The 27,235-nt window shown below is 51.5% G+C and overlaps 1 protein-coding gene across 2 annotated transcripts in view; it reads right to left on the bottom strand.

Annotated features, from left to right (window-relative positions):
- The window catches only part of LOC116455997 (acid-sensing ion channel 2), a 396,972-nt gene extending 376,943 nt beyond the window's left edge, over nucleotides 1–20,029 (bottom strand). Inside the window, exon 1 of one of the 2 annotated variants that reach the window (XR_004244520.1) lies at nucleotides 19,257–20,029. Coding sequence is in view for 1 of the 2 variants with exons in the window: in XM_032134430.1 (XP_031990321.1) it covers nucleotides 19,257–19,820 (564 nt within the window). In the remaining variant the exon portion in view is untranslated. The remainder of the gene's footprint in view (nucleotides 1–19,256) is intronic. The other variant, XM_032134430.1, reaches the window with a different exon arrangement.
- Nucleotides 20,030–27,235: the final 7,206 nt, after the last annotated feature.

Genomic DNA, 27,235 nt, shown 5'->3' on the forward strand with positions numbered 1-27,235 from the left:
TTGCCCAAACACTAATGAGCTGCTCAGACCTGGAACTGCTAATTATGTGTCTGAGACCTAAAAGGAGTACTCAGGATGTCTTCATGCTATTAAAATAGCCCAGACTGAATTGCTGTCAGACTGTCCAAAAAAACCCCTTGGATTACTCAGTAAGACACCAGAGTCTGAGTGGATAATTAGGGTTTTGGGACCCCAAAGCTGCTAAGAAGGTGCTCAGGACCCTGATGCTTCTCCAAGTCCATTTTTTTGGAAGCAGCTTGAGAATTGAGACCTCCACTCCCACATTCCCCTTGCGCTGTCCTCGTCTCTGCTGGAGAGCATCCCTTCGGGTAGGATTTGTGGTCCATGGCTTGTCCCACCTGGCTGCAGCTTTTCTTCTGGGCCTCAGTCCCACAGAGCAGCCAGCGGAGAACAACTCTATTAAAAGCCACACTGGTGTCACACTGACATGTATTTCTTCTTCTAGGAGCATCCTGAGATGACTTCAGCTCTGACCTACTTTGAAGCCAGGCTGATTTTGTCCGAGCAGCAGCTGCATTTGAAGGCAAAGAGATGGAAGGAAAAGCTGCTGAAATCCCGTTTCCCGGTCAGAGGTTTTTGCCCAGCAAGACTCAGAGCTGCTCGACTTTGTAGGCCACTCTTTTGTCAGCTCCTTGGTTTTCCTGACACGTCTTTCCCCGGCACAGGCTGCAGCCTTGGCTCTCCCAGCAAAGGACAGGGAAGCAGTCCCTGTTTGTCACCACATCTTTTACACAGCCACCAAATGGCAGAAGTAATTAACTCCACATGTTCAGCTACAGTAATTATTAATTGGCATTGCTCTCTCTACCAGCAAAGTGCACTGGGCTCCCAACACCCTCTCAAGTGTTTCCACAGTCCCTGCATTCCCTTTTTGGGTGAGTCCTGCATCTTTAGAACAATCACATTCAGCCTTAGCTCTGTGCTCCTTCTGTCTCTCAATGCCTTCCTGAGGATCTGGGGCTCCTGGGATGTTTCTCAAAGGCCCCTCATCACCACGCATTCCATATATCCTGGTTTGTTTCCGTTCCCCATCTGGATGATGGGAATACCAACTGGGACAACAAACCTTGCAGTGGGAGCAGCAGACAGTGAGGTGCTACAGGGTGGTTGTGACTGAGCCTATATTTGGATTTTAAGGGAATTTCAGCAGGGCCCTGATTATCTCTGGGATTTTCCATTGCATTGGCAGGAAGCATTCCATCCATGTGGCTGCTGGGACTCTCTTGCAAGACTCCCATTCACAGAGTCCCCTCCGTCTCACACCACAGGCGGTGCGTGTCACAAAATATATCCCTGATTTGTTCCTGAGCTTGATTCCTCAGCTCGTGTTGGAGGCTGCTGGGATGTGGGCTGGCTCTGAGCACCACGCACACTCCCTGGCAAATGCTCCAGTGAACAAACATTCATTAAAAACCAGCAAATGTGAATTATAACTGACTGCATAAAGGTGCTGGTGAATTGACAACATATGCCCAGAGTCACAGCAAACGATCCAGAACACAGCAGCAGGAGATGGAAAGCTCTCACTTCCCAGTCTGATGCGGATCTCAGGGTGATGCACATCCTGCACACTCATGGCTGTGTTCACAGTATGAACCTGGTACTGCTGACCAGAAGGGATTTCAGTGTCTGAGGGAGCTCCAGCAAAGCCACCCCCACCCTCTCTAACAGCTTTATTGCCCCTCATCCCAAACAACCAGCGTGGATTTACTCCTGGCCTCTCTGCATTGGCTAAGCAGAGCATTCCTCCTTCTGCAGCAGGAGCAGCCCAGCTCTAGCAGCCTGATCCATCCTTTACTTCAGGATAAACCCTCTGGATGGGGCACAGGTGAACCTTGCAAAGCACCCAGGGATGCCAGCAGTACCAGCTCTGCCTGCAGCACAAATGAGTCTTAGCAGGGTCATCACTGCCCTGTGTTCCGTGGAGATTTTGAGCTCACAATTTAGGATTCAAAAGGGACAGGATGGACTCAGAGCAAGCTCCCAGTGCTGCCACTAAATCCAAGAGACAGGAGGTTGAACTACACATTCAGCACAAAGCTGGGCTGCCAGTCCCATCTTTGTTACCTGCATACCTCCTAAGGCAACACAAAGTGGGTCTTAATTAGTCCACATCTGGACCTTGGTTTGTGCATTCCCACAGCACTGGTGCCAGAGCTCCGGCTCTCCCGCTCCCCCCCTTCAGAGATCCCAAATCTTCCAGGAGAGCTGATTTGCAGTTGAAGCCTGGACCACAACCCCGCCAGGCACATTTGCTGCAGCTCCAGCTTTGCCGGGGATGTTTCCACACAGCTCTCATTACCAGCAGCAACAAGCCCTTTTGAGCCATGGGGGGGAATCCCGGCGGGCAGAGTGAACGTTCCTCTAGCTGCTCCCACAGCCGAGTCTCTCCAGGAAACCAGAGGGCAAACCTCCAAATCTCTTCCCTCTGCCGCAGCACATCCCAGCCCTGTGGGGGATCCAGGCTTTGGAATGAACGCACAATGCATTTCTCTCCCTTATTTATGGGATAGCAGAGCAGGTACTCTGACAATAATCAGAGTTCCTGGGTGGGTAAAATCGAGCCCAACTAACTCATTTCTGCAGAGGGAATTTATGAATATATTTTAAAGAAAGGTTTCCCTTTCTCTCTGTGTTGTGAGTACTGGTCAGAATCAACCGAGCCAATGCTGTCCCTTCTCTTTCTCCCTTGCTGCTCAGAGATGCCATAAATCAGAGAGAAAATTATATTATTTTTAAACAGCAGAGAGGAGATATCACATTTCTGCTCCATTTTTGTGTGATGTCTAATACAACAGCATCCCAGGGGCTCCCAGATGGGATATGAATATAGACAAACAAAAATCCAACCACTCCTAATGCCTTGGCTTCAGTCAAATTGGCCATTAACAGGATCCCAGGGTGTTCTTACCCTCCCTTGCAGGGGAGAAATTCAGTAACACTCATGGGTGTTCTCAACAATAACGTTAACCTGTAATTTTGGGGGGTTCAGAGCAGGGAGTGTCTGCAGCTGGGGTGTCTTGCACGCATGTTTCGGGCAGATTCTCACTGCAGACAATGTGAACACCCTCAAGGGAAGCTGCTGCAGCCTCCATGTGGGATCTTCATGCAGCCCTGGACAGGGTTAAGCACCCACAGGATTTATACCCCGCTGGACTCAATATTCCTGTCTCCATGCAGACATAGGGGTTGAGTTAATCAAATTCCCAGAACTGACAAGCTGGGTATTAAAGTCTTCCCAGGATCAAGAAACACAGAATTGACACTGTATGACCCCAGGAACTGAGGGGAAAGAGCTTTCCAGGACATGGCTGTGATTTTCCAGGTTTCCCAGGCACCCCACCACGCTGCTGAACGCGGGTGAGAGGTGCCTGACTCCCACGACACAGGTGTACAGCCAACCCATTCCTTCAGTCCAGGACAAGGTTCAGTCCATGGACTTGGAGAGGTCCTTGAATGCAGCCTTCTGTTCCTGGCAGCCACCTCACACAATCCCACCTCCAAGGGATGATCCTGCTTAAAACCCTGCTGGGGTCTTTATCCCTATTACTTCAGGATTTCATCTCTTCAAGAAATAATAACAATAAAAAAACCTTTCTAACTTCCAGCATCGAGTTTTCCATGGCCAATTTGTACCATTTGCTCCAAAGCCAGCACCATGGTTTGGCTGAAATAGCTCCATTTCCCCCTCAGTCCTCATCCGCTTGATGGATTGCTCCAGAGTTATCCCAGTCCTTCACACAGCCTTTGCCTGGCTCACTTAAACAAGCTCAATTCTCCTGATCTCCCCTCCTAGAACAGGTGCCTCTTTTCCTTAATCCTCCTCCCAGTCTCGCTCTGTACCTGTTCCGGGCTGGATTTAGCTGCTTTGGGATGAAACCGATGCCTTTTCCAGTGGCACTAACACCTCCTGAGCCCCAGAAGAGCTTTGTAAAGAGCCTTGGCAAGGCACTGCGAGTTAAAGCAGCCACTTCATTAAAAGCCCCACTAGTCAGGACCTCTGCCACGTCATGCTGGTGATTGACACAGCTGCACACAAATGCCCGGGTGCGGAGCACTGGGAGCACTGCCTGGATCCCCCGGGATCCGTGTGCAGAACAAACAGGCAGGGATGCAGCACGGAGCAGGTCTTCGCTCACTGATGTTTCAGATCTCTGCTCTTCAAAATATTCTTTCTAGTGTTCCATGATCGCAGAATCACGGCATGGTTTGAGCTGGAAGGGACTTTAAAGCTCATCCCATCCCCCCCCTGCCATGGGCAGGGACACCTTCCACTATCCCAGGTTGCTCCAAGTCCCATCCAATCCGGCCTTGGGCACTTCCAGGGATCCAGGGGCAGCCACAGCTGCTCTGGGAAAACTGTTCCAGTACCTCCCTGCTTTCCAGGGATGGTGCAACCGTTCCCTCCATTGCAGAGCCCACGGCCCCTGCGGGAGGGGGACAAAGCTTTGGCAGAATGGATGAGGAGAAAAGGCTGAAGGTCAGGCAGTGGTTTCAGGAAGGCCTGGGAAGCCCAGCTGGCAGGAGCAGCTCCCAGCTCTCAGCTCTAAACTTCTGCCACGGATGTAACTCCACACCAACAGAAACCTCCCCTCTGGAGCTGAGCCCAAGCTGCTCCACGTGGCTCATGCTGGGGAATTTGGTTTCTGAAGAGGAAATCTTTTACACTCTGAAGTCTTAAATATTATTGTTCCCTGTTGAGTGGGGGTTAAAAGAGGAAAACAGTGATACTTTTCTCACTGGCTCTTTTGCAGCTCTTCTAAAGGCATATAAAACCAATAATGAGTCACTCAAGCACTTTAAGCAGTCAGGCAATGATAAATGAGACCCACTAAAACCCTTCTGTCTTTGCCAAGGGCACTCTGGATTATACTTGAACCTGTTTTAACCTTAGCACTTAACCTTCTTTTCCACAAAGTTGCCTTTGCACAGCAACAACCACGACAGAGCTCAAAATAACAAGTCAAAGGAATGGTTCCCTGAGAGGAAAAGGAATATTTGCTTTACAGTTGGGGCTGGGATTTAAGTGTCGTTTATGTGCTTGCTAAACCTCAGAATTTTAAAGGAATGGGGAAATAATTCCGTGTTACTAGTAAGGGAGAGAGGAAAGGTATGAAATTCAGCATTAAAGTATTTTTTTATGTCAGCTTGGCATGAAAAATGTGGAGAAAGAATAGAGAGAAGCATTATTTCCTGCAATCATAGAGTCCCAGAATCACTGAGGTTGGAAAATCCCTCCAGGATCATCGAGCCCACCCTGTGCCCGATGCCCACCTTTTCCCCAGCCCAGAGCACTCAGAGCCACCTCCAGCCCTTCCCTGGACACCTCCAGGGACTCCAAACCTCCCTGGGCAGCCCCTGCCAAGGCCTGAGCACCCTTTCCATGGGGAAATTCCTGCTGCTGTCCACCCTGAGCCTCCCCTGGCCCAGCCTGAGGCCGTTCCCTCTCCTCCTGTCCCTGTTCCCTGCCAGCACAGCCCGACCCCCCCCGGCTGCCCCCTCCTGTCAGGGAGTTGTGCAGAGCCACAAGGTCCCCCCTGAGCCTCCTTTGCTCCAGCCTGAGCCCCTTTCCAGCTCCCTCAGCCGCTCCTGGTGCCTGCAAGGAATGGGCTGGACGTGCCAGTGTAGCCCCTTAGGAATATCCTCTGCTGCTCCCCTTTGCCTCCCTGCATCTCCTCCCCAGTCCCACCAGCCCAGGCACTGCTCCCAACCATTCCCCTTCCCCCGGCCCTTCCTCCCTCTCCAAGCCCACACTGGGAGAGCGGAAACCAACCCCCAGTTTCTGGACACTCAGCTCAGGAGCAGGACACCAAACCTCTGCTCTGGGGATGCCCAGCTGGATCTCAGAACCAGGGAACTGTTAAGGTTAGAAAACACCTCTGAGATCACCAAGTCCAACCCAAAGCACCACCGTCATGGTCACTGTTAACCCTGTCCTCAAGTGCCACATCCATAACTTTTTGAACACTTCAGGGATGGTTGGTGAGTGCCCTGCCCTGCCTCAGATCCAATGCTTGACAACATTTTCTGTGAAGAAATTTTCCCCAATTTTCCTTAATATCCAATCTAAACCTCCCCTGGAGCTACTTGATCCTGTTTTATGTCTTCCCCTCAGTATTTCAGGAATGTGAGATTCCCTGTGAGTAGCAAGGATCATATGCCTAAAACTGGGTTTTACTGCACCACTGTGCAGTAAGTGACACAAACTCATCATTTGCACCTTTGAATCATCACCACCTTTAACAGTCAGGTGCCCACACCTTGACTGACAAACACCACAGGGATGAGACCATGGGAGAACCCTGGTGCACACCAGAAAGCTGGAATATCTCACACCTGGATGTGCCCGGACTGAAAGAGAAGAGGAATTATTCCAAGTGAGAAGCACTGCAGGGAGATGGAGCTGCTTGGGCTCAGCTCAGAGCAGGGGTGAACCAAAGGGTTTCTCAGCACTTAAACCACAATGCTGGTTTCTGGTTCTGTTGGGTTTATGAAAGTGTGTCTTTTTTGAAAGACAAGTGTGATTACAAGAACATACTTGACTCAGACTCTTATTTCTCCTCCTGACAAAAAAAAAAAAGAAAAACATGGGAAGACCAGAATACACAAAGGGCTCACAATAACTGTGTTAACAACTGACAGCTCTCCCCAGGTTTCAATGTTACTTTGCAAATGGGGACTGTCTGATTTACAACAAAATAAATGCACATATTTCCCTGCTCCTGGTGACTGAGCTGTCCTTGCTTGATCTCCAGAAACAGTTTGTCACATGAATTTACCTGTGCTAGCTGTGCTTTAACTCCCGGTGTTGGAGGGGTTTGAAACACGGGAGGAAAATATGCTGCAGTTAATTGTTCCAACAAACAGCCACGGGCACACCCAGTGGAGGAGTGATTAAGGCTCAGAAATACGCGTCAACATTTCACAACATTCCAAAGTGGAAGGGAGGTGGACGCTTTCCCTCAGGATGCTGTTCAGCCTGCAGGCACTTGCGGAAGCTATCTGGGGTTTGCAGAGCTGGGAGCAGCTGGGGGTGCTCAGGTACTCTCTGTACCTGATTTGCAAATGCAGGAAGAAAGGCTTTCAAAATGCTTTTTGAGTGAAGACATTTGTAGAAAAATCTGTTTGGTTTCAAATCCTTCCAAACAGCAATGATGGATTTTCTCATGTCTGCACAAAATCACAGCCCATGTCATTCTCTGCAGCAGGTTAAAGCAATTCCCCTTCCTTAGTTAAAGTTTAATCAATTTTAATAATAAATGTTTAATAGCAAACATAAACCAAGAAAACAGCCCTTGCCCCGAGGAGCCGACAGTTTTACTGCCAATCCAAAGCATGGAGTGAGAGCCTTGGATTGTGGGTTGTAGAGGCTCTGAGCTGGGCAGGATTTGCCACCCGGGACCTGAGGAGTAGGAGGCAAAGTTGAGGTCACTCCATGCATTCCGAGTCCTGCAGCACCGTGGGCCTGCTCCCAGTGCTGGGAATTACTCAGAATTTGAAACAGAAGAACGAATGAAGCTTGTGTTCCTGAGGGGTTTGTCTTCTAACCTCTCCCTGCTCTGTCCCAGGTTCCTTAGGACCTCCAGAGCACCATCAGAACAAACCAGGAGGAGCTGACCCGCACACCCAGGAGCCGCCTTCACACACCCACCTCCCCTGGGATGGTTCCCCGTGTCCCACGGGGAGCACAGCTCTCTGCACCCTGGTTTGGTCTCACTTGTGCTGTCTGTGCTGCCAGGGCAGTGTGAGCTGTCTCATTACTGCCAGGCTGCTCCTGGAGAAAGTGGGGCACATGTGTTTGTTGGCCAGCTGCTCCCTGTCAGACACAATGGCAAACACAAGCGCTGACCCTGCTTTTCGTCCCTGGGCTCCAGTTTGGGTCTTTCCCAGCTGCCAGCTTTTGTGAAACTTGTAGAAATCAAGTGGTTTTGAGACTTCTCCTGTTCTTTCAAATGGAGGAAAATTGCTGAAACCTTCTCTTATCAGGAAATAAGCCCAAAACCATCTCCAGAAAGCTCAGAGGTTGGGCTGTCAGAAGCATCTTGCCCTGACTGCCCATTGAAAGAGGGGACTCGTTTGATAGCAGTAAATTAAATCCCCCTATTCATGGAAAGCCAGACATGAATATACAACTCAGGGTTCCCCCTCACTGACCTCAGATGACACCAGGGTTTGCCTCAAAACCCCTATAAAATAGAGTCTGGGTGCACCTGACCTACAAGTGCAAGGTGTAGAGGCTGCACCTGGTGGAAAGTTCCACAGCTCTGCATCACTTAATTCTGAACCAGATCATCCATTTAATGAGGCATCCCAGGGTTTCAATGTTTTATTTTGCAGTGAGATTTTTATTTTAATTAATTTCATGGAAAAGAGAAATGCTTTAAGACAAAAAGCTTTCATTTTTCACATGGGAAATCTCATCCCAGGAGACACTTGCACATTTTTCTGGTATCGTGCACAAATACCATAGAAAAATCCTTTCCCTCTTTTCCCTGGACAGATGCAGAGGTACAGAGACATCATAAGACTGACCTCTGAGGGTGTTTTTGTTCTACCAAGAGATAATGAGGAGAGAATGATTGTTGCAGGGATGGATGCAGCTGTAGGGGCTGACAGAGGGATCTCACCCTCATTAATGTCTTTAGGAGGCAAACTCCACTGGGGTTCCATAGACACGGGACTGCTTTGGCAGCCTGGAACTTGTCTCCTCCCACAGCCCATCCTGACTGCCACCTACACCCCGGCACCTCCTCTCTCCGTGCCTGTCCTTGGAATTCCAGGTGGAGCAGCAGCGTTAGTTCAGCTGCAAACCCCTGTCATTCCTGACAGAAACAAATCCATTCCTTACTCGTGGGTGTCACACGTGTTTCAGGAGATGCTCCATCATCATTTGGCATTAGTTAATGGCCATTTAGAGTGATCCTGCAGCATCTGTAGGAGGGGTGGTGGCTGCAGGATCCAAGGCCGGGGTGGAGGATGAAAAATGCAGCTCAATCAACAAAGATCAATCTTAACATCCAGCACAGCAGCTCCTTCTCCCCAGCATGATCTCCACAACCTTCATCATGCTATCCATGGAAACTGTTCCCATCTTTTACATAAAGATTGGTTTAGATGGGAACGTTGTTTGAGAAATGACCACAGCAGCAGTTTTCACAAAGCCTTTTAGGAAAACTTGTCTCTTTTCATTAAAACAAATAAAGCAAAAAAAAAAAGGAAGAATCCTCAAACAGTAAATGCTTCAAAATAAAAATGGATATATCAGGATTGTGTGACTGCTGTACCCCACCAGCAGCTCCTGAGCAGAAGAGGACACAACATGTTATGTTTAGTGAGATCCTGATCCCCAACCCTAACCCTAATCCTACCAGTATATCCAGAGAAAAATACCAGTATGATGAACAGAAACTGCAGTTCTGAGCAGAATTCTGGTTCACACGTTCACAGAAACACCAAGAAATTTGGTGGTGAGTGTCAGCTCCCATCCAAGGTCCCCTTCAGCTAAACCATCCCATTCCAGATGGCTGAGTCCCTCCCATCTCCCAAACTGTAATTCCATCCCCCATTCAAGGTCAAACTGGTGCCTCTCTGACATCCTGGTTCAGCTTTTACAGGTTCCTCCATCACTGGAGAACTGCTGAGGAGTTCACAGCTCTGCTGACACCACTTCGCACGTGACAGAGCCACGAGCTGCTCTTCCAAAGGCTTGCAGGAGGCACTGGAAGGGATGGAGAGACTTTCCTGGATGTCTCAGCATTCACCGTCCATTTCAGTGCCAGGGAGCAGTGGAGTGTGGTGGTGCAAGCTTAGATAATGAGGGGTTAAGCTTCTGTTAATTCCTCCCACTGCTCACTAACTCTCCTCTGCAATTAATTTAGTCCTGCCTATGGCAACTGCAGCGATGTTTGCTGGGCTGTCATTGAGGAAGCCCCCGTGAATCCTGGCCTGTCCTATCCTGGCCTGTCCTCTCCTGCTGCTGTTCCAGAGCTCCAGCTCATCATTTGTTCCTGACCTGGGAGAAATCTGTCACGGAGCCCTTCAATTGCCCCTCTCACAGTAACACAGCTGAATCCCCAGAGAGCATTTGCTGGGCTTTATTTATTCTCTTCTAAGAATAAATAAAAGATGACCTAAGATTAATGTCCCTCAAACCTTCAGGTGAACCAACAGTTTGAACCACTGTTACAGGATTCAGCCCCTTTCATAAAGGGAAGTCCTTGCTCAACTCCTCTGCTGCATGAGCATGGGATTTCAGAGAGCCTGGAAAATACGGATGGAACAAGAAACCAAAAAATGTTTAAATGGGTTGCTTTGATTTTCTTCCAATAATGACAAAACCTTTAAAAAAGCAAAATAACTTTTAATAACTTCTAATTTTAATTTATTTTAATTTCATGCCCATCTTCATATTACTTTTATATGTCAGTCTTCATCACCATTGAAACAGCATCATGAAAACTCCATTTTATAGAGAAGCTAAAACTTGGTCCCACTAAAATTTCTAAAATTTTTGGACCTCCAGTGGTTTGGTTTGGGGGTTTAGGGTTTTGGTTTGGGATTTTTTTTCATATAGGCAGGGAGGACAGACTCAGAACTATTGGTTTCCCTCAGGAAAAACTCCAATTCCCAAGAAACTCACACTGGAAGTGAGATCTGGACAACCTTTGGACTGACTGAAAGGGAAGCCTACAGACCTGGCATGAGCCAAGAACCTGGAATCCCCTTCTTGCGCAAGGTCAGAGCGATGTGGGGAGCACCTGAGGAGGAGATGGAATTTGACTCAGACTTTTTCACTTCTGATTTTCTTTTCATATTTCAGTCCCTGAGGAAATCACAGAACAGAACTGGCTCTTCTGACAGGAGCAGACAACTGAGCAGCTCCTCTTGCACATGAAAATCCCTGATGGCCCCGTTGCCTTGGATGGGTTCCTCTGTGGAATCCAAGCGCAGATTAAACCTCCTTCCATCCGCCTCTCCCTGAGCAAATACATGGGCATTTTCCATTACTCTTCACTCCTTCACTTCACGCTCCTTGCCCTAACACACAGGCTAAATCCTTCCTTCCATGGCACAACAGCAACAAATGATCAATACAATTCCGCTTTTCTTCAAGTAATGGCATGTGCTTGGTTGTAAATATTCATGGCTGGGTGGAAATTGGTTCTTGGTGGCCCAGAGCGCCCTGGTGTCAATCGGCTGGAATGACTCGCAGTCTCTTTTACCTCCACGGGCAATTTTGTTTTCCTGGTGCAGGTTGAGTACATTAATCCATGGCAGACGGAGTCAGACATGACCACCTCATCTACCTCATTTTCCCTCTTAGCTTGTTGAGCTTCTGGTGCCTGAGAGGTTTCCTCGTGGATTTCCACAGGTCGGGAAGTCCCAACAAGCTTCTAGAGGACCATTCAATTGCACTCATCCCTCAATAAAGTCTATCTATCTAAGGCTTTTCGTCACGACCTCTCAGCAGATGCTGGTGACAAAATAGAGTTTCACAACCTTCTAATTTAGCCACAGACCATGATTTCCTCCCTCAGGAAGATCTGAGTCCTCCCAACTCCCAGCTCTGACAGCTGTGATCACTTTGTAAGCAGGGAAGTTTTCCATGGGTCTGTTTTCCCAAAGAGCTGTTCCTGTGGAACACTGCAGGGTCTCATCAGCCCAGCAGGAAGAAGGCTTTTTGTATTTTTGAGTCCCATATAGAGCTGGTGTAGCTGTGGCAGCAGCACAATCACCTGACACCCTGCTCATGCCCACCTTACCACAATACCTTATCACCTTGATTGCCCTCACCCTGACCACGCCAATGGATGCAGAACTCTGCTGCATGGCCGACCTGAGCCTGGCTGGCACTCCGGGCAGAAATCCCTGTGACAAATGCCTTTGGGAAGGCACAGAAGGGATTCCAGACCCTGCCAGAGGAGATGGAGATGCTTCGTGTGACCTCCCCGTCCTGCCGCTCCTCGGGAGCTGCCAGGCACATTTTCTGTCAGCAGGAGCTGAGTGATGGATTTGAGGGGGTTTTTTCAGGGAATCTCCACTGTCTGCTTCTAAAGCAAACAGGGATAGTTTCAGGAAATGGGAAAAGACAGGGGTTTGCTCAGAGAAACTGTGGCGGACTCATTATGGAATCAGAGTTGTGAATGGCTCGATGCTCAGTGCAGACGGAGCTGTCAGCAACTCTGCATTTTAGGGCAATTGTTGTCCTTAGGTCAATAATGCAAACTTGAACTCATGCACAGAGTTCACAGAGAGGAAGGGGATCATCTTCCCAAAGTGGCTTTCATTTCTCTGGAAGGCTGAGGGTGAGCTGAGCACGAGAGCGGCTCAGAGACAGGCAGAGCTCCTCAGGGTAGAGCGGTGGCTTCCACCTCTGCTGGTGACATGAACAATGGGATCGAGGGCACCCTCAGCAAGCTTGATGACACCAAACTGTGTGACACTCTGGAGGGAAGGGATGGGATCCAGAGGGACCTGGACAGGTTGGAGAGGTGGGAATGCGTGACCCTTACGAAGTCCATCAAGGCCAAGTGCAAGGTCCTGCAAGGCTGTTCAGCCTGGAGAAGAGAAGCTCCAGGGAGACTGAGCTCCTTTAGAGCCCCTTCCAGTGCCCAGAGGGGTCCAAGAGAGATGGAGAGAGACTTTGGACAAGGACCTGTAGGGACAGGATGAGGGAGAATGGCTTTAAACTGAAAGAGAATAGGTTTGGATGAGGTATTAGGAGAACATGCTTCCCTCAGAGGGTGGGCAGGCCCTGGCACAGGGTGCCCAGAGCAGCTGGGGCTGCCCCTGCATCCCTGGCAGTGCCCAGGCCAGGCTGGATGGGGCTTGAGCAGCCTGGGACAGTGGGAGGTGTCCCTGCCAGGGCAGGGGGTGGGACTGGATGGGCTTTCGGGTCCCTTCCCACCCAAACCATTCCAGGGTTCTATGTTTCTATAAAAAATTAGGTGCTCCAAAAATAGCAAAAGGATTTAAGACTCAGCAGGTCTGCACCTGCTTTTTGTTATAGAATCATAATTCATCTTGGAAGGGACCACAAGAGGCCAGAGACCCTCACTGAAATCAGACCTGTTTTCTTCTTTAATCAGGTGGAAATTTCTCCTGTTTCACTTCATGACCACTGGTTTAGATTTTTACCCATTTCTGTCTGGGGGGATCATGGACATGGTAGTCAGAACCTCTCAGGGAGGGTTTAGATTAAACCCACAACAGCCACACCATGATTTTTCACAGGGCATCACTGCACTCGGTCAGACAAGCACAAAGATTCCTCAAGAGGGGACATCTGGGAGGTTGTTTATTACCTGCCAAGAAGATTCCAAGGGACACTTGCACGGGGGGTATGGAAGAAGGTCAGGACAAGCTGTGTTGTTCTACTTTACCTCTCCAGCTGGAAACCAGGCTGGGTTTTTTATATATTCCTTGTCTTTCCTGGCCTTTACTTCTAGCTTTGGGCATGACTAGATGAAGTCTGATTGCTGTAGAGAGGGCACAAGTACATCTGAAAGATCCCTGTGGTTTCACCCTCCACCCACTGCAGACAGAAAACTGCCCCAGGAGAACTCATCCAGGGCCAGTTGTGAGGGAGCCCCTGTGACAGGAGCCGTGTTAGTCACAGAGAGCCAGGGGTGAAGGAGGCACCGTACATGGCGGCTGGCAGACATTGATCACATTTGTTCTCTGTTGGTGACAACCTTGGCTCTCCACAGCTTTGGGCACTTCAGTTCTCAGTGCCTGTCTGGGAAAGAGGAGCTGAGGCACAAGAAGCTGCACTCAGAGGTATTTCCAACACTATGAAAAGCCTCACGCAATTCCCAAGACAATTCTGATAAAGCCTGGCAGCCCTCAAACATCTCCTCTATCCTTGGAACTCCAATGACACCACCCTTGCTCAGCAGTTCTTCCCCATCCCAAGGGCAGATTTGCTCCAGCTCCAGCTGCTGTTTGGAGTGCAAATCCCTGGCCAGGTGGGCTGTGGAGGACAGAGGAGCTCTCACTTGGCCTCCTGATGAATAACTCTGATGAATGGGAATCAGTCAGGAGTGAGGAGTGGTTCTTGCTCTCCTCCAAACCAAGTGCCAGCTGCTCCAGTGAGGGAAGGCTGAGCCCACAGCTGGCTCTTACCCACACAAATTCTTTGTTCTTCCTCCTCTCCCAGGGCCCTCCCTGTGCCTCGTGTCCCTCCTCACTCATCCCCTCTGCTCTCCAGCTGGCTCTGACACTTTGGCTGTGCCTGTTCCTGACATTTCCCACTCGTTTAAGTTACTCCCCATCCCAAAGCCCGAGTGAAGGAGGGCAGCATGCCTGGCTAAGAAACAGCTCAAATCACATCCAAACACAACCCTTTTCAAAGATCATTAAGGGGGACTTTGTCACTGTTCTGGTCAGGTCTGCAATCAGGTCAGTGTCCCAAATGCGGAGCGCCAATGTCCCAAGTTAACAACCTACAACCCATTTCTGCAGTTTCTCTCCTTTGGAGTTGTTTCACCCAGTGTTCATACAATATTATCAGTATTAAAGCATTTAAAACCGGGTTTGCCATGGAAAGGCCTCACTGAAGTTCAACAGCCTTCATTAGATTTTAACTCTATTAACCATTCCAACCCAGGAATGGTTTTTCATGAGCATTGATCCCAACTGGAATCCACCCATGGAACTTCCTGCAAAATTTAAAGCATTATCCTACAAGTTTTTAATAAATAAAGGAAACACAAACCCCATCAGTGTCACAGGGAACTGCCACACCCATAAATCCTTACGGAACAGAGAAATTTAATCCAGAAGAGCACTGGGTGGAATGAGGGTCTGCATTTCCCAAGGGCAGGATTTGCCAGATACCTGAGCCGGGAGCAGTCCACCTCCTTTTAGGCACCCAACAAGATGCCACCAGCAGCAAAATGATAACCCTGCACTCCCTCTGTGCCTGTGCCCACACCCAGACCCTCAACAGCACCTGAAAAATTGAGATTTTCCAGTGCAGACTGGGAAGGCTGCACAGAGACCTGATTTCCTACTGGAAGAACAGCCTGCTTGTGTAAAAGTTATCACTGAATTGCACACCTCATTATTGCACATCTCATTATGGCATCTCAGATTCTGGAGCAAACTTTGGAAAAAATCATGATTCTCCAAAAAAATTGTTAAATAGAAAAGTAATGTTTTTTCTGAATCAAGTATGCAGTATCCTGACTTTTTTTCTTGAAGAAAGTGGAAGTTGTATAACAGGAGATGAGAATGGATTAGTTAGTCTAAAAAGCCAAAACTATTCACTAGACATTGGCCTGATAGATACACTAGAAAGAATGGCAGGGAAAATATGCACAGAGAAAGCCAGATAGATTGACAGAAACTCCTGTCTTAAAATAGCAATATTCACATGAGATATGCTCCATTATGTGGACCCTGTCTGTCAGAAGAATGTGTATTGAAAATAAATGAGTTCTATCCTTCAATTGTCACGGCCACTGGCAATAAATAGACACCTGATGAGGCACAGCAGGCACAAGGGAAAAGTTTGTGTTAGCTGGAATGATTGGATGTGTGAGGAAGCACAGCCCAACACTGCACTTGGCAAACGACCCGACTGAGGAGCGCGTTCCCAGCCCAGCCCCGCAGAACAGACACCCGGACCGACCCCCAGAGCCGTGGCCGGGCTGTGCCGGGCCGGGCTGTGCTGCTGGAGAGCATTTCTCAGCAAGGGGGGACTGCGGGATCCCATTCCCCTGCTGTTCGCATTCCCAGTATCCACTCCCAGGCCATCCCATCCCATCCCTCACTCTGTTTGCCCCATGGGCTGAAAGGGTTTTCAGAGGTTTTCTCCCTGTCGCCCCCCCATTTTCTGGGCCACACATGAAATCCTCCTGCAAGGCTCCCCTGCCACTGCCCAGCTCATCCCAGGCTGGAACACTGAAGGACCACGAGCCACACCAGCAGCCCCAGGAAAGAGGCTCCACACACACACAGGGACTCCCAGAACATCACAGTGGTGTGGCGAGGGCTGATGAGCCCAAGCTTTGCCAGGCTCAGCAGCAGTGGGATGGGAGGACCTTGATGTCACATCGAGCAGCAGGAGCACAGCTCCTCCAGGAAAATGCCATCTGTGAGGTCATTTTCAACCAGGACCGCCTGGGGGGAGCAATGCAGAAAACAAGGAGGGGATTTCCTTGGCTGCTGCTCTTATCAGGCTTTCCTCCTCCAAGTTCTCCAAGGGAATGGCTTTGCTAAAGGATGTTCTGCCAATTTTCTCTTCTTCACTGCTTTGCCTACAGCAGAGCTCTGCATTATCTTCTCTGCTGTTCTGTGCGTGGCAATCCAGCGCAGGATCAGCACATCCTGCTGAGACCTGGCTGTTCCCTCTGGGGTATCTCTGCAGAAAAGCTGTGGGGACTCACTCCTGTGGCAGCCCTTCATACGGGAGATGTTACCTGAGAGGCAGTGGGGGGAGAAGGAACAGGAAGTGTAGGGAAAGCACAGCTCAAATCCTGTTAATAAAGCAGTGGCAGAGGATTTAAACAGGGCAGTGCAGAAGGAAGACGGTAAAGTCACATTTTCAAAGTGCCAAGACGCTGCCATTGCAGCTCCTGCTCTCCGTGCAGCAGCAGCAGCACTGTGGGCTTTACTGAGGGACACGCTGCACACAACACCCCCCTGCAGCAGGAGGCAGAGCTGACCGGAGGCAGCACAGCCCTGACTCCTCCAGCAGCACCTTAGTGCCGAGTTCTGCTTGGCGCAGCCCCCTGCTGCAAAGCTCCCGCTGCCTCTGCTCCCAGCTGCCAGGATTTGGGGAGCGTATATAAAAACCTCGTAGTTCTTCACCCTGCTGATGTATTTCAGAACTGCCCTGGGATTTACACCCTGTTTCCCTTCAGAAGCAAATCAGGCTTCAGTGATGGCTCTTCTCCAGCGGGCGCTGCAGCAGGATGGATGTGCTGTCACTGAGCCCGTGTGCAGCTGCAACAGGTTGGTGGTGATTAAATGCAAAATTCATCCAGGACATGAGGTTCTGATTCAGCCTGGAGGCAGCTCACAGACCTTTACAGCATTCTCCCTGTGGAAACACCTACTCATCCTTCAAAAAGACACTTTTTGCTGCCTTTATCTCCAAGAGGTAAAATCTGGAAGGAAAACAGGGTTGTTGTGTCCCTGTTGAGTGCTGCTTCCTGGATTTCCATAACCTGGGGGATTACCTGGAGTCAGTGAGACTGAAGCCCTGCCTCTGAGAGAGACAATGTTGTCTTCTGGCTCAGGTAGGAGCTGCTTTGCAGAATGGGCTGAAGTATTGCACTCAATCTCTCACTTGGACAAGGACAAGCGCTGTCAGTCCATAATATCCTGTCTCTTTCTAGCTGGCCCTGATCTGTTTTAGCAGAGCATTTATTTGGCAGACAGGGAATGTTTGTCTTTCTGGAAACTACAGTATCCCCCATGGGAAAAAAAAAATTAAAATCATTGTTTCAGAAGCAATTACCTCAAAAACTCAATAGCCAGGGTGACACCCTGCTGGGTCCCAGGGGGGATGCCAAGAGCTCCTGTCTTCCCTAAGAACACCTACTTTTTAAAGTCCTTTTTTAAGCCCTGCAGGTGCTTTGAAAGTGCTGGTTGCTCCCTGGCTTTGAGGTTTTTGCTTTTGGCTGGTTCTTAATTCATTCTTGGCAAGTCCACAGGCAGAATACCTCCTGCTCCCCACACTTTGCTACAGTCAAGGGAGGTCTGTCCATCCTCCTGGGATCTGACCTCACTCCCCAACTCTTCTGTCCCCTGGACTTTTCCATCTGTTTCTCCTTTTTTACCCCATTCTCCAGACTTGCTCACACACAGCTTTTCTTTAGCAAGCTCCTCTCCGTGGGACTTGGTTGATGCCTTCCTACAACTTGGATGACCCAACCCCTGCTCAGACCTGCCCAGGGAGTGGAAACAAGGGAATGGTTTGCCTGGATATCCAGTTTGAAATAGGCTCAGCATCAGAGTTATGCACAGGCAATAAATGAGGCATAAAATTCTATGTTCCTGCTCCGAGGTTTAAAGAGAGCACAGTCCAGGGGATGGCAATGACTTTGGAGCTGGAGACAGTTGGACGCATTTGCTGGGAGATCTAAAGCAGCAGAGACAGAAAATATTCCCTTCTCCCAAAGGCAGACAACGATCCTGCTGATGAACCAGGTGATCGCAAACCCTGCCCAGGACCTGCTCTCCACAGGACACACCTGAGCAGAACAAGCAGCAGCACTCCCAAGAAACAACCGCCTGAAACCTGTACCATTCCTGACTCCAGGATCACAGAGCCAAGGCACTGCCCAGCATGGCCTGAGAGCACAGTGGGACTTAGCCCAGACCCCAGCACCCCCCAGCTCGGCCAGGATGGGGCTCAGCCACCTCTGCAGCCCCTTGCCCAGCCCCCTCCCCTGCCCCAGCAGCACACAGGAGCATCACTTCATCCAGACAACGTCCTCATTATTTTTATTTTATGCTGACACATTTAGCACCACAGCATCCAGGCCAGCCTGCACTGCCATCAGGGTGCCAGCCAGAAGCTGGAAACTGAGCAGCAGCTGCTTCCCTCAGGATGCTCAAGTACCCAGCTCACTCCATCTCAGAGCAGACCGTGATCAGAGCTCAGCCTCGTTGCTTTTCCTCTCCTTTTCTTTTCCCCCCTTTCCTCCAACACAGCACCAGGCAGGTACCCAGCTGCTGCCCACACTCCACAGCAAACCAGGATTTATGAGCCACGAACGCCAGGAACAAGCAGAAAAAATTTCCCTTCCGCAATTCCAGCAAAGCTGCAAATACCTGGAGAAATACAGCTGGACCCTGCTCAGACCAGCCCCGAGCACCTGCCCTTCCTGCTGGCTCTGTCCAGCCCTCTCTGCGTCCCTCAGCTGGCTGACATCCACTGGCCATGGCACGAGACCCCCAGGCCCCCTGTGATGCTCAGCAGGACCCATCTGACCCTGAGCAGCCACCTGGGAGCCGTGGGCCTTATGCAGGATGGAGGCTGGACCTGCTACAAGCCCCTTGCCGGTCTGGCCGCACAAAACCCGTTAGGACTCCAACAAACAAACTTCAGCTCAACAGGCTTCCTCCTGCTCCTCCTCTGCCATGCCAGAGCCCGGCAGCCACTGCCTTTTCACACCGGGCCCACACAGCTTGGCCAGTGACCACCAGGGCTGTCCTGGTCCTGCAGCACCACAGTCCACATGCCCAGAGAAGAGAAAAGCAGAGCATCTGCTCATACTCACAGTTTTGAAGTCCTTGTGGTTGCATTCCTGGCCTCTGAACTTGCAGTACAGCATCATATCCTTCAGGTCGTGGCCAACGCGTGCCAGGAACTCCTGCATGCTGAAAACTTTGGGTTTATACTGCTTAAAGTTGGCCTTTTCTTGGAGGATGGCTAAGACAGTGGGGTCAGCCAGGTGAGGGTTGGGGATCTGCAGGTTGACGTCCAGCAGAGCCAGGAGCTCCCCAGCGTGGTACAGGTCGTTGGTGGTGAGCCGGGAGAAGCGGAACTCGTTGAGGTTACAGATGGTGACAGCGGGAAACACCAGGCTGTTCGCCACCACCTCGTCCACTTTGGTCACGTGCTGGTAGGAGAAGTAAAAAGCCACCCTGTCCGAGCTCTCCACCAGGAGGAGACCCAGTGAGCCCACAAAGGCCAAGGTCCAGAGCAGGCGCCGGATGGTCACCGGCCCGTAGACGAAGACATGACGGATCCCGTGGAGTGTGGTGGTGTTGGCAAAAATCTGGATGCTGGAAGGCTGCAGGCTGCCCATGCTGCCCTCGCTGGTGCTGTCCTTCAGATCCATGGTGCAGTTAAATCCTGGTCCTGTTTTTGGGGTCAGTGTGGAGCCAGAACTGGGATCTGGATCTCTCCCCTCTCCTCCCTAAAGTAATTAAACCCTTTTAGGGGAGGGTGAGGGAAGCAGAGTGAGACCAGCTGCTGCGAATTTATCCCACGAGCTCAGCAGTAGCTTCGTCGGGGTAAATATTTATATAAAATCCATTCAAACTCTCGCTCTTGATTTCCTCGGTGCGATAAGGAGGGCTGGTTTTATTTAGGGAGACACCAAGGTGATGTGGAAGAGATGTGGGTGGGCAGCGAAAGCTGAGCCAATGGCAATAAAGTCCTCCCCCTGCACACACACACAGGCACACACGCGCCGAGAGGAGCTGAGATTAAGCGAGCGAGCCTAAAACGAGTGGAGGCAGCTCGCAGGCTGTTAACTAGTGCGGAAAGCTGAGGATGCTGCTTCCCGGATGTCTTCAGCCCGACCGGGAGATGTTCCCCGAGCTCCGGGGACGCAACTGCAGGATTTAGGCATCTCTCCTCCTCCCCACCTCTCCATTTTGGGCAGAAAACACCACCCCGAAAACCCAGCCTGTGCTGCCGGTGCGATTTGCAAGGGAAAGGTGGGCAGCTAATTCAGCGGGAGAAATAGGAGAGGAAAGGGGGGAAGGAAAAGGAAATGCTAAAAAATAAAAGGAAAGGCTGAAAAATACAAGAAAAGGCGGGGATTTCTGCTCAGTTCCGTGCACGCACACACGCAGATCAGAAAGCAGCAGCATGAACCCGCTTCTCTTTCACACGGCAGCTCCGAGCAAAACCCAGGCAGGGCAAGACCCGGGGAGCGGCAGCGGAGGGGCTGCAGCATCTCTCATCTCTCCTCTGTCGGTCTCAGAGCTTCCCTTCCCTGCAGGACTTGCAGGGAGAAGCGCTGGGAGCCGTGAGCCACACACGGATCCGGAGCCCCGCGGCAGGGCAGCGAGAGGGGGCTGCGAGCCGAAAGCCCCAGCTCCAGCCTGGGCTGAGTCTGGACGTGGCTGTGCCTCGGCGGGCCCGGGGGGGCTGTGCCCAGCAGCTCCTGAGCCCCCCGGGGCTCGGGAGGCTCCGAAGGCGGATCTCCAGATGTTCTGTTCGCCGCTGGAAGGCAGCTGTGACGGATGTGTTTGGGGAAGGCGCTCCCAGATGTGCGTTCAGCCGGGAGGCTGGGACGGAGGAGGGGGTGGAGGGGAGGAAAACTGGGCACGGTTTCCTACCCAAGAGATGCTGCAGATCCTGTGACGATGCCGCGGTACAGGAGAGCATCCGTGGTGCCGCTGCACGAGTGGGAACGAGGCGGATCCGCACCAGGGGTGTGAGGTGCTGCGTCTGAGCAGGGCCAGAGGAACTCCCCTCCATATCGGCTCCATGAACAGCAGGGGTTTGCTTGCTTATTTTCAGATCCAGAATTAAACCCTGGGATTTCTGTCTCTGTACAGCACCCAGCCCTACAGCAGGGGAGGGTCCCAGAGCATGAAGCACCCAGGAGGTGACGTTCCCAGCCGGGATGAGGTGGGAGCAGAGGGTTAAAGCACAGGCAGAGCCTGTCGCGGTCTGCAGGGCAGTGCCTCATGACTCTCAGCCACCTTAGAAGATTATATGGGATAAAATGAGCCCAGTTTCTGGATTTATAACCCTGAGTGCTGTTACCACGACAGCAGACCCTTTGCACCATTTGGCCTCTTCACCTTTCAGGTGCTTGACTTCACTGATGAACCCCAAGACTCTTGTCCCCAGGCCATGAGCCGCCCTGTCCTACCCCGGATGATTTTCACCCAGAGATAAGATCATTTCAGTTTCGCTGTCTCCACATTTGGCCTTGGCAGCCAAAGGCAAGCCCAGCTGTGGCACCCCCCAGCATGGATGTTCCTTTGGGAATATCTCTCAGTCTGAGCTACTTATCCCACCCTGCTACAACCCTACTCTCTCCATTTTACACCAGGGAATCTGAGGCAAAGAGAAGACAAAGGGAGCTCTGAGCTGGATTTCCCAGGAGGACTTTTCAGCACAGCAGGTTGCTGCCCTGGAACCGAACTCTCCTTCCATAGCCAGAAGGCTCCAGCACTGTGTTCTCACGGATGGCTGGGTGCAGACGGAGCAGGAGCTGCCTCCAGAGTCTGGTTTCCTCCTGTACAAATCCACATCAGCCCTGAAATGCAAAATATGGTCCCTCCTCCTGCATCTGTGCCTGTGAGTGAAGCCAGGCTCTCAATACAGTCCGTTGGTGGCTAAACAGAGATTTGTTCCTTCTGCTCTACACAGAAATTCAGCCAAGGAGAGATGCACAAACCTCCTGCACCTTGTGGTGCCCTTTCCAGGAGGGCAGGAAAGACAGAGCCGAGCACACCCAAACAAGCTGTGGCCCAGAATTAAAGCAGCTGAGGACAGAATGGCCACAGCACCCTTGCCCCTGCTTTCAGACCTCACTGCCTGTCTCCCCTTGTGCTCATCACCCCTGCATGGTCAGGGACAAGACCCTTCCCCTCTAAAAATTTCCTGGCCAGAATGGGCTGCCTTTCCTACCCATTCCCAGCCCATCTGCAAATCCCCCTCCCTTCCCCACGCCTGCACTGGCCGGCCCGGTGTGTTAATGCTTTCATTTGCTCCCCGTTCGTGCTGCCTTTGCAATCCCGTTTGCTGTAATTCACACCATAAACCATCTGCTGCCTTTTACTGTTGAGCTGTGCAGGGAGCTTTGGCTGCAGCCTGGAGGAAACAGCCCCGTGCCCAGCAGAGCTGCCTGGCACCGGCTCCAGCTCCGGCTCCGGCTCTGGCTCTGGCTCTGGCTCTGGCTCTGGCTCCGGCTCCGGCTCTGGCTGTGCTCCGCTGCTTGTGGGCATGGGCACAAACCAGGGAGACAAATCACGGAATCATGGAATGGTTTGGGTTGGAAGGGATCATCTCATCTCATCTCACCCCCTGCCATGGACAGGGACACCTTCCACTCTCCCAGGCTGCTTCAAGCCCTGTCCAGCCTGGCCTTGGGCACTTCCAGGGATCCAGGGGCAGCCACAGCTGCTCTGGGCACTGTCACCTCACTCTGGTGAGGGCTGGTTGGCTCAGGCTGTGCCCAGGAGCTGCCATCAGCCACGATGTCTTGGGAGCCAAGGACAGCAGTGCCTGGGGATGGGCTGTGGGGTGACACCAGCAAGGGTGCAGGACAAGGTCTGGTAAGGGCTGATGGCCTCTCTGGCCACCCCTGTGAACGACCCCTCTAAGGGGACACACAGAGGGAGAACAAGGCAGCCTGGCTGGCCCCATAAACCCCCTGAGGTGGCAGAGCCCAGCTAAGGACACTGCACTAGGGAATGCCCAGGGAATGCGGAGCATCCCTGGCAGGTGGAGGAGCTGCTATGGGAGCTCATAGCCCAGCCTCAGCCCCCGGGTGTTCCTCGCAGAACGTGCTGCTTCAAATGTGCTTCAGCCGATGAGCCAGGCAGGGCCAGAAGACAGATCCCTGAGGAAAATCCCCTTTTCCCCCCTTTGCAGAGATGGAGGGAAGTGGAAAGGGCCAGGCTGGCTGAGGGACACAGGAGCAGAGCCCTCCCTCCTTTGCACAGCCTGTGCCTGCCCTCTCGTGTCTCCAGCACTTGCTGCAGTGCTTGTGATCCCACCCCACAACACCGGGAACGGCTCTACTCGAGGGAGAAAAGGCATGGAGAAGGGTCTCGACCTGTGTGAGCCCCTCTGCTTCCACTGCCCCGCCTGAGCCCCCCCGGAAGCGCAGGCCAGGTAAAGGGTTTGCAATGAGAAAGGCAGGACTGACCTCACAGACTCAGCAGTGCAATGTTTTACAGATAAAAGGGGGTGCTTTGGTCTCCCATGTGGCTCAGCACATGGCCCCCACTGCCCTGGGCCAGAGTCCTCTCCTTAGCCCTGTAAATTGCTGTGTTTTCTGCCAGTTCATTGTTTTGATGTTTCCCTCTGGGCTTGAAGAGAAAAAGGATTAAAAAAAAAAAAAGAAGAAGAAAAAGCAGTGATGGCTGCAGTCCAGGGAAGAGGTTTGTCTGAAATCACAGAATCCTTTACACTGGAAAACTCCTCTGGGCCCACCGAGTCCAACTGAGTTAACCCAGCACTGTCAGCGCCACCACTGACCATGTCCCCAGGTGCCACATCCATGTGGCTTTTAAGCCCCTCCAGGGATGGGGGCTCCACTCTTGTCCCAGGCAGCTGTGCCAGGGCTGGACAACCTTTTCCATGAAGAAGTTTTCCCCAATATCCCACCCTGCCCCTCCCCTGGCCCAGCCTGAGGCCGTTCCCTCTCCTCCTGTCCCTGTTCCCTGCCAGCAGAGCCCGACCCCCCCGGCTGCCCCCTCCTGTCAGGGACTTGTGCAGAGCCACAAGGTCCCCCCTGAGCCTCCTTTGCTCCAGCCTGAGCCCCTTTCCAGCTCCCTCAGCCGCTCCAGATCCTTCCCTGGCCCAGCTGCAGATCATTCTGTGGTTGCATTGAGCACGAGGGCAATGTCCCATCAATGTCCCACTGGGATTTCAGTTTCACAGGATGCTGCTTTTGCCATGGGCTTTGAAGAAAAAAAAGACAACAGCATTTGGAAGGGAAGTCAGGGAGCATTGGGCCGACTACAACGACTCCTGGAAGGACTTTGGTCAAGTTAATCGTGATCTGTAACTCTCCCTCCATTTCTCCGGCTTTCCCCAATCATTTGGCCTCTCTTGTCACTTAAATGCGTACTGGGAGTGCCTTCAAAGTGGGGACACAGAGCTCCCCTGAGCAGAGAGGCCTTAGCTACTTAAAGGAGTCCACCTTTCTAAACAAGAACATAACGCTGAATGTTGATGTTTCCTCTGAAATTAAATCTGATAACTTCCAAAGTAGCTTTGGCTCAGTTAAACAGCTTTTTAATATATAAAGAAAATTGAAATTTCTATTAGATTTCAGAGCATTTAATATTGTGCTTGGATTTATAATGGAGTATAAAATGAAAGCAATGAAAGCAATTGAAAAGAAAAAGAAGTCTCCTTGAAAGAAAACAAAAATATTCAAATGGCTGCATTTTGGGAAATGCCTTCTAAAGGAAGGTCATAGAATCTCAGACTGGTTTGGGATGGAAGGGACCTTAAAATCATCCAGTCACACTCCCTGCCATGGGCAGGGACACCTTTCACTGTCCCAGGCTGCTCCAAGCCCCATCCAGCCTGGCCTTGGACACTGCCAGGATTTCCAGGGCAGCCACACCTGCTCTGGGCAACAAAGCTGTTGGAAAGCAAGACAATTAAATGCTCCACTTCCATGCCCATTTCCCCCCAAAGAAAGGTGATGATGAAAACATCATATTGGCAGAGAGCTGAACCAGCGTTTTCCAGTGGAAGAATGATTTGGGGGGGGAAGATTTCTTCCCCAGCAGCAGAGAGGATGCTGCAGGTGCCTTCCTCCTCCTCCTCCTCCTCCTCCTCCCCCTCCTCCTCCCCCTCCTCCTCCTCCATTTCCTGCAGAAATATTAATGCACACCAATAGTCCCCTGGAGGTTCTGGGCCCCAGCGAGGAGCCAGTGGATTTTCAGAGGTGTTTCTCAGCACCCAGAGGCTGCTCTGCTCCCTCTGCCATTCCCAGCTTCTCTTCAGTAACAGGTTCACCAGGCCTCTCTCCAGGGCTCTGTTCATCGGGGTTCCAGGGTGTTCATGTCAGAGGTGACTCGTGTGCCGCCTGCTCAGCTCCAAAGCCAGCTGGGACATCCCAGGGACTCTGGCTCCATTCTCCTGTGCCTGTCCTTCACTGCCCACCCTGAGCAAGCCACGGTGTCTCTTCATCCTATACAAAATGAAAGCAGTGCTGCTTCTGTCCTGGGTCTTGAGTTTTAAGATTTGGGGATGAAAAAATGTACTAAAAAATTCTATTTTCCTTTGGTGCATCTCCATTTAAATAGCCCTTGAAATCCTACTTGTTCTCCATTAAGTTTTACATGGTTTTATTTTCAGTTATATGTGTTAGTTCTGCCTGATACTCTTGTTCCCCAGAAAGTCTGTAAAAACACCTTGAATTACTAATGAATAATTCAGTTTTAGGACCCATTCCAGGCCCTTGTTTCAGGATAAAACCAGACATTTGTTCTTGTCGGCACATGAAACAAGCCAGGAAAATTCACCAATTTTTTTTTCATTTTTTTGCCCAAAAAACATCCTCATTAGCTTTCCTTTCTTTTTAACTCCTCCTTCAGTGCCAGTGCAGCTCTTAACTGAGTTTCTCCAAAGGAGGCAGTTTTCATGGGATTACAATTCTCAGAATAATTAGAGAAAGAATCCCACAAATTAAGAAGTCATCCTTCCGTTGCCATGGCAACCCTGATTGTCCTTCTTCAAGTGGCTGAACTGGGAAAACAAGAAAAAACAATCTCAATGCTAATTGCAATCTTGGTGCCAAAGGAGCAGAGCTGGGAGGTGACACAGGACAGACAGTCCTTGGGGGTCCCCAGGGGGGATCTCTCTGTGCCAAAGATCCAGAGGTGTTGGAAGTGTCCGAAGGAGGGACACGAGGATGGGGAGGGGTCTGCAGGGGCCACACGAGGAGCAGCTGAGGGCACTCGGCCTGTCCAGCTGGAGCAGAGCAGGCTGAGGGCAGAGCTCAGGGGCAGCTCTGATCTCTGCTCCCTGGGACAGGGACAGGACAAGGGAGCAGCTGGAGCTGTTCCAGGGGATTTGGGATGGAGATCAGGAAAGGTTCCTCCCCCAGAGGGTGCTGGGCACTGCCCAGGCTCCCCAGGGAATGGTCCCGGCCCCGAGGCTGCCAGAGCTGCAGGAGCGCTGGGACAGCGCTGCCAGGGATGCCCAGGGTGGGGTTGTTGGGGTGTCTGGGCAGGACCAATGGGTAAAAAACTTTTGTTTGCATTTGTGTTGAGAGCAAATCCCAGCTTCCACTGTCCCAGGCTGCTCCAACCCGCATCCAACCTGGCCTGGACACTGCCAGGGATGCAGGGGCAGCCCCAGCTGCTCTGGGCACCCTGTGCCAGGGCCTGCCCACCCTCCCAGGGAACAATTCCTGCCCAATATCCCATCCATCCCTGCCCTCTGGCACTGGGATCCATTCCCTGTGTCCTGTCCCTCCAGGCCTTGCCCCAGTCCCTCTCCAGCTCTCCTGGAGCCCCTTTAGGCCCTGCAAGGGGCTCGGAGCTCTCCGTGGAGCTTCTCCTCTCCAGGTGAGCACCCCCAGCTCTCCCAGCCCAGCTCCAGAGGGGCTCCAGCCCTTGGAGCATTTCTATGGCCTCCTCTGGACCTGCTCCAAGAGCTCCAGGTCCTTCCTGTGCTGGGCCCTGAGCTGGGGGCAGCTGTGCCAAGGGACCTCCCAAAGGCAGACACATGAAGGGAGCCGATGGAAAGGACAGGGCACTGTGGGGACAGACTGATACACTGGAGATGCATCCTGGGGCACCAGCAGAACTTCATGGA

The sequence above is a fragment of the Corvus moneduloides genome, chromosome 26 (genome assembly GCF_009650955.1).
Source record: "Corvus moneduloides isolate bCorMon1 chromosome 26, bCorMon1.pri, whole genome shotgun sequence".
Classification (NCBI taxonomy): Eukaryota; Metazoa; Chordata; class Aves; order Passeriformes; family Corvidae; genus Corvus; species Corvus moneduloides.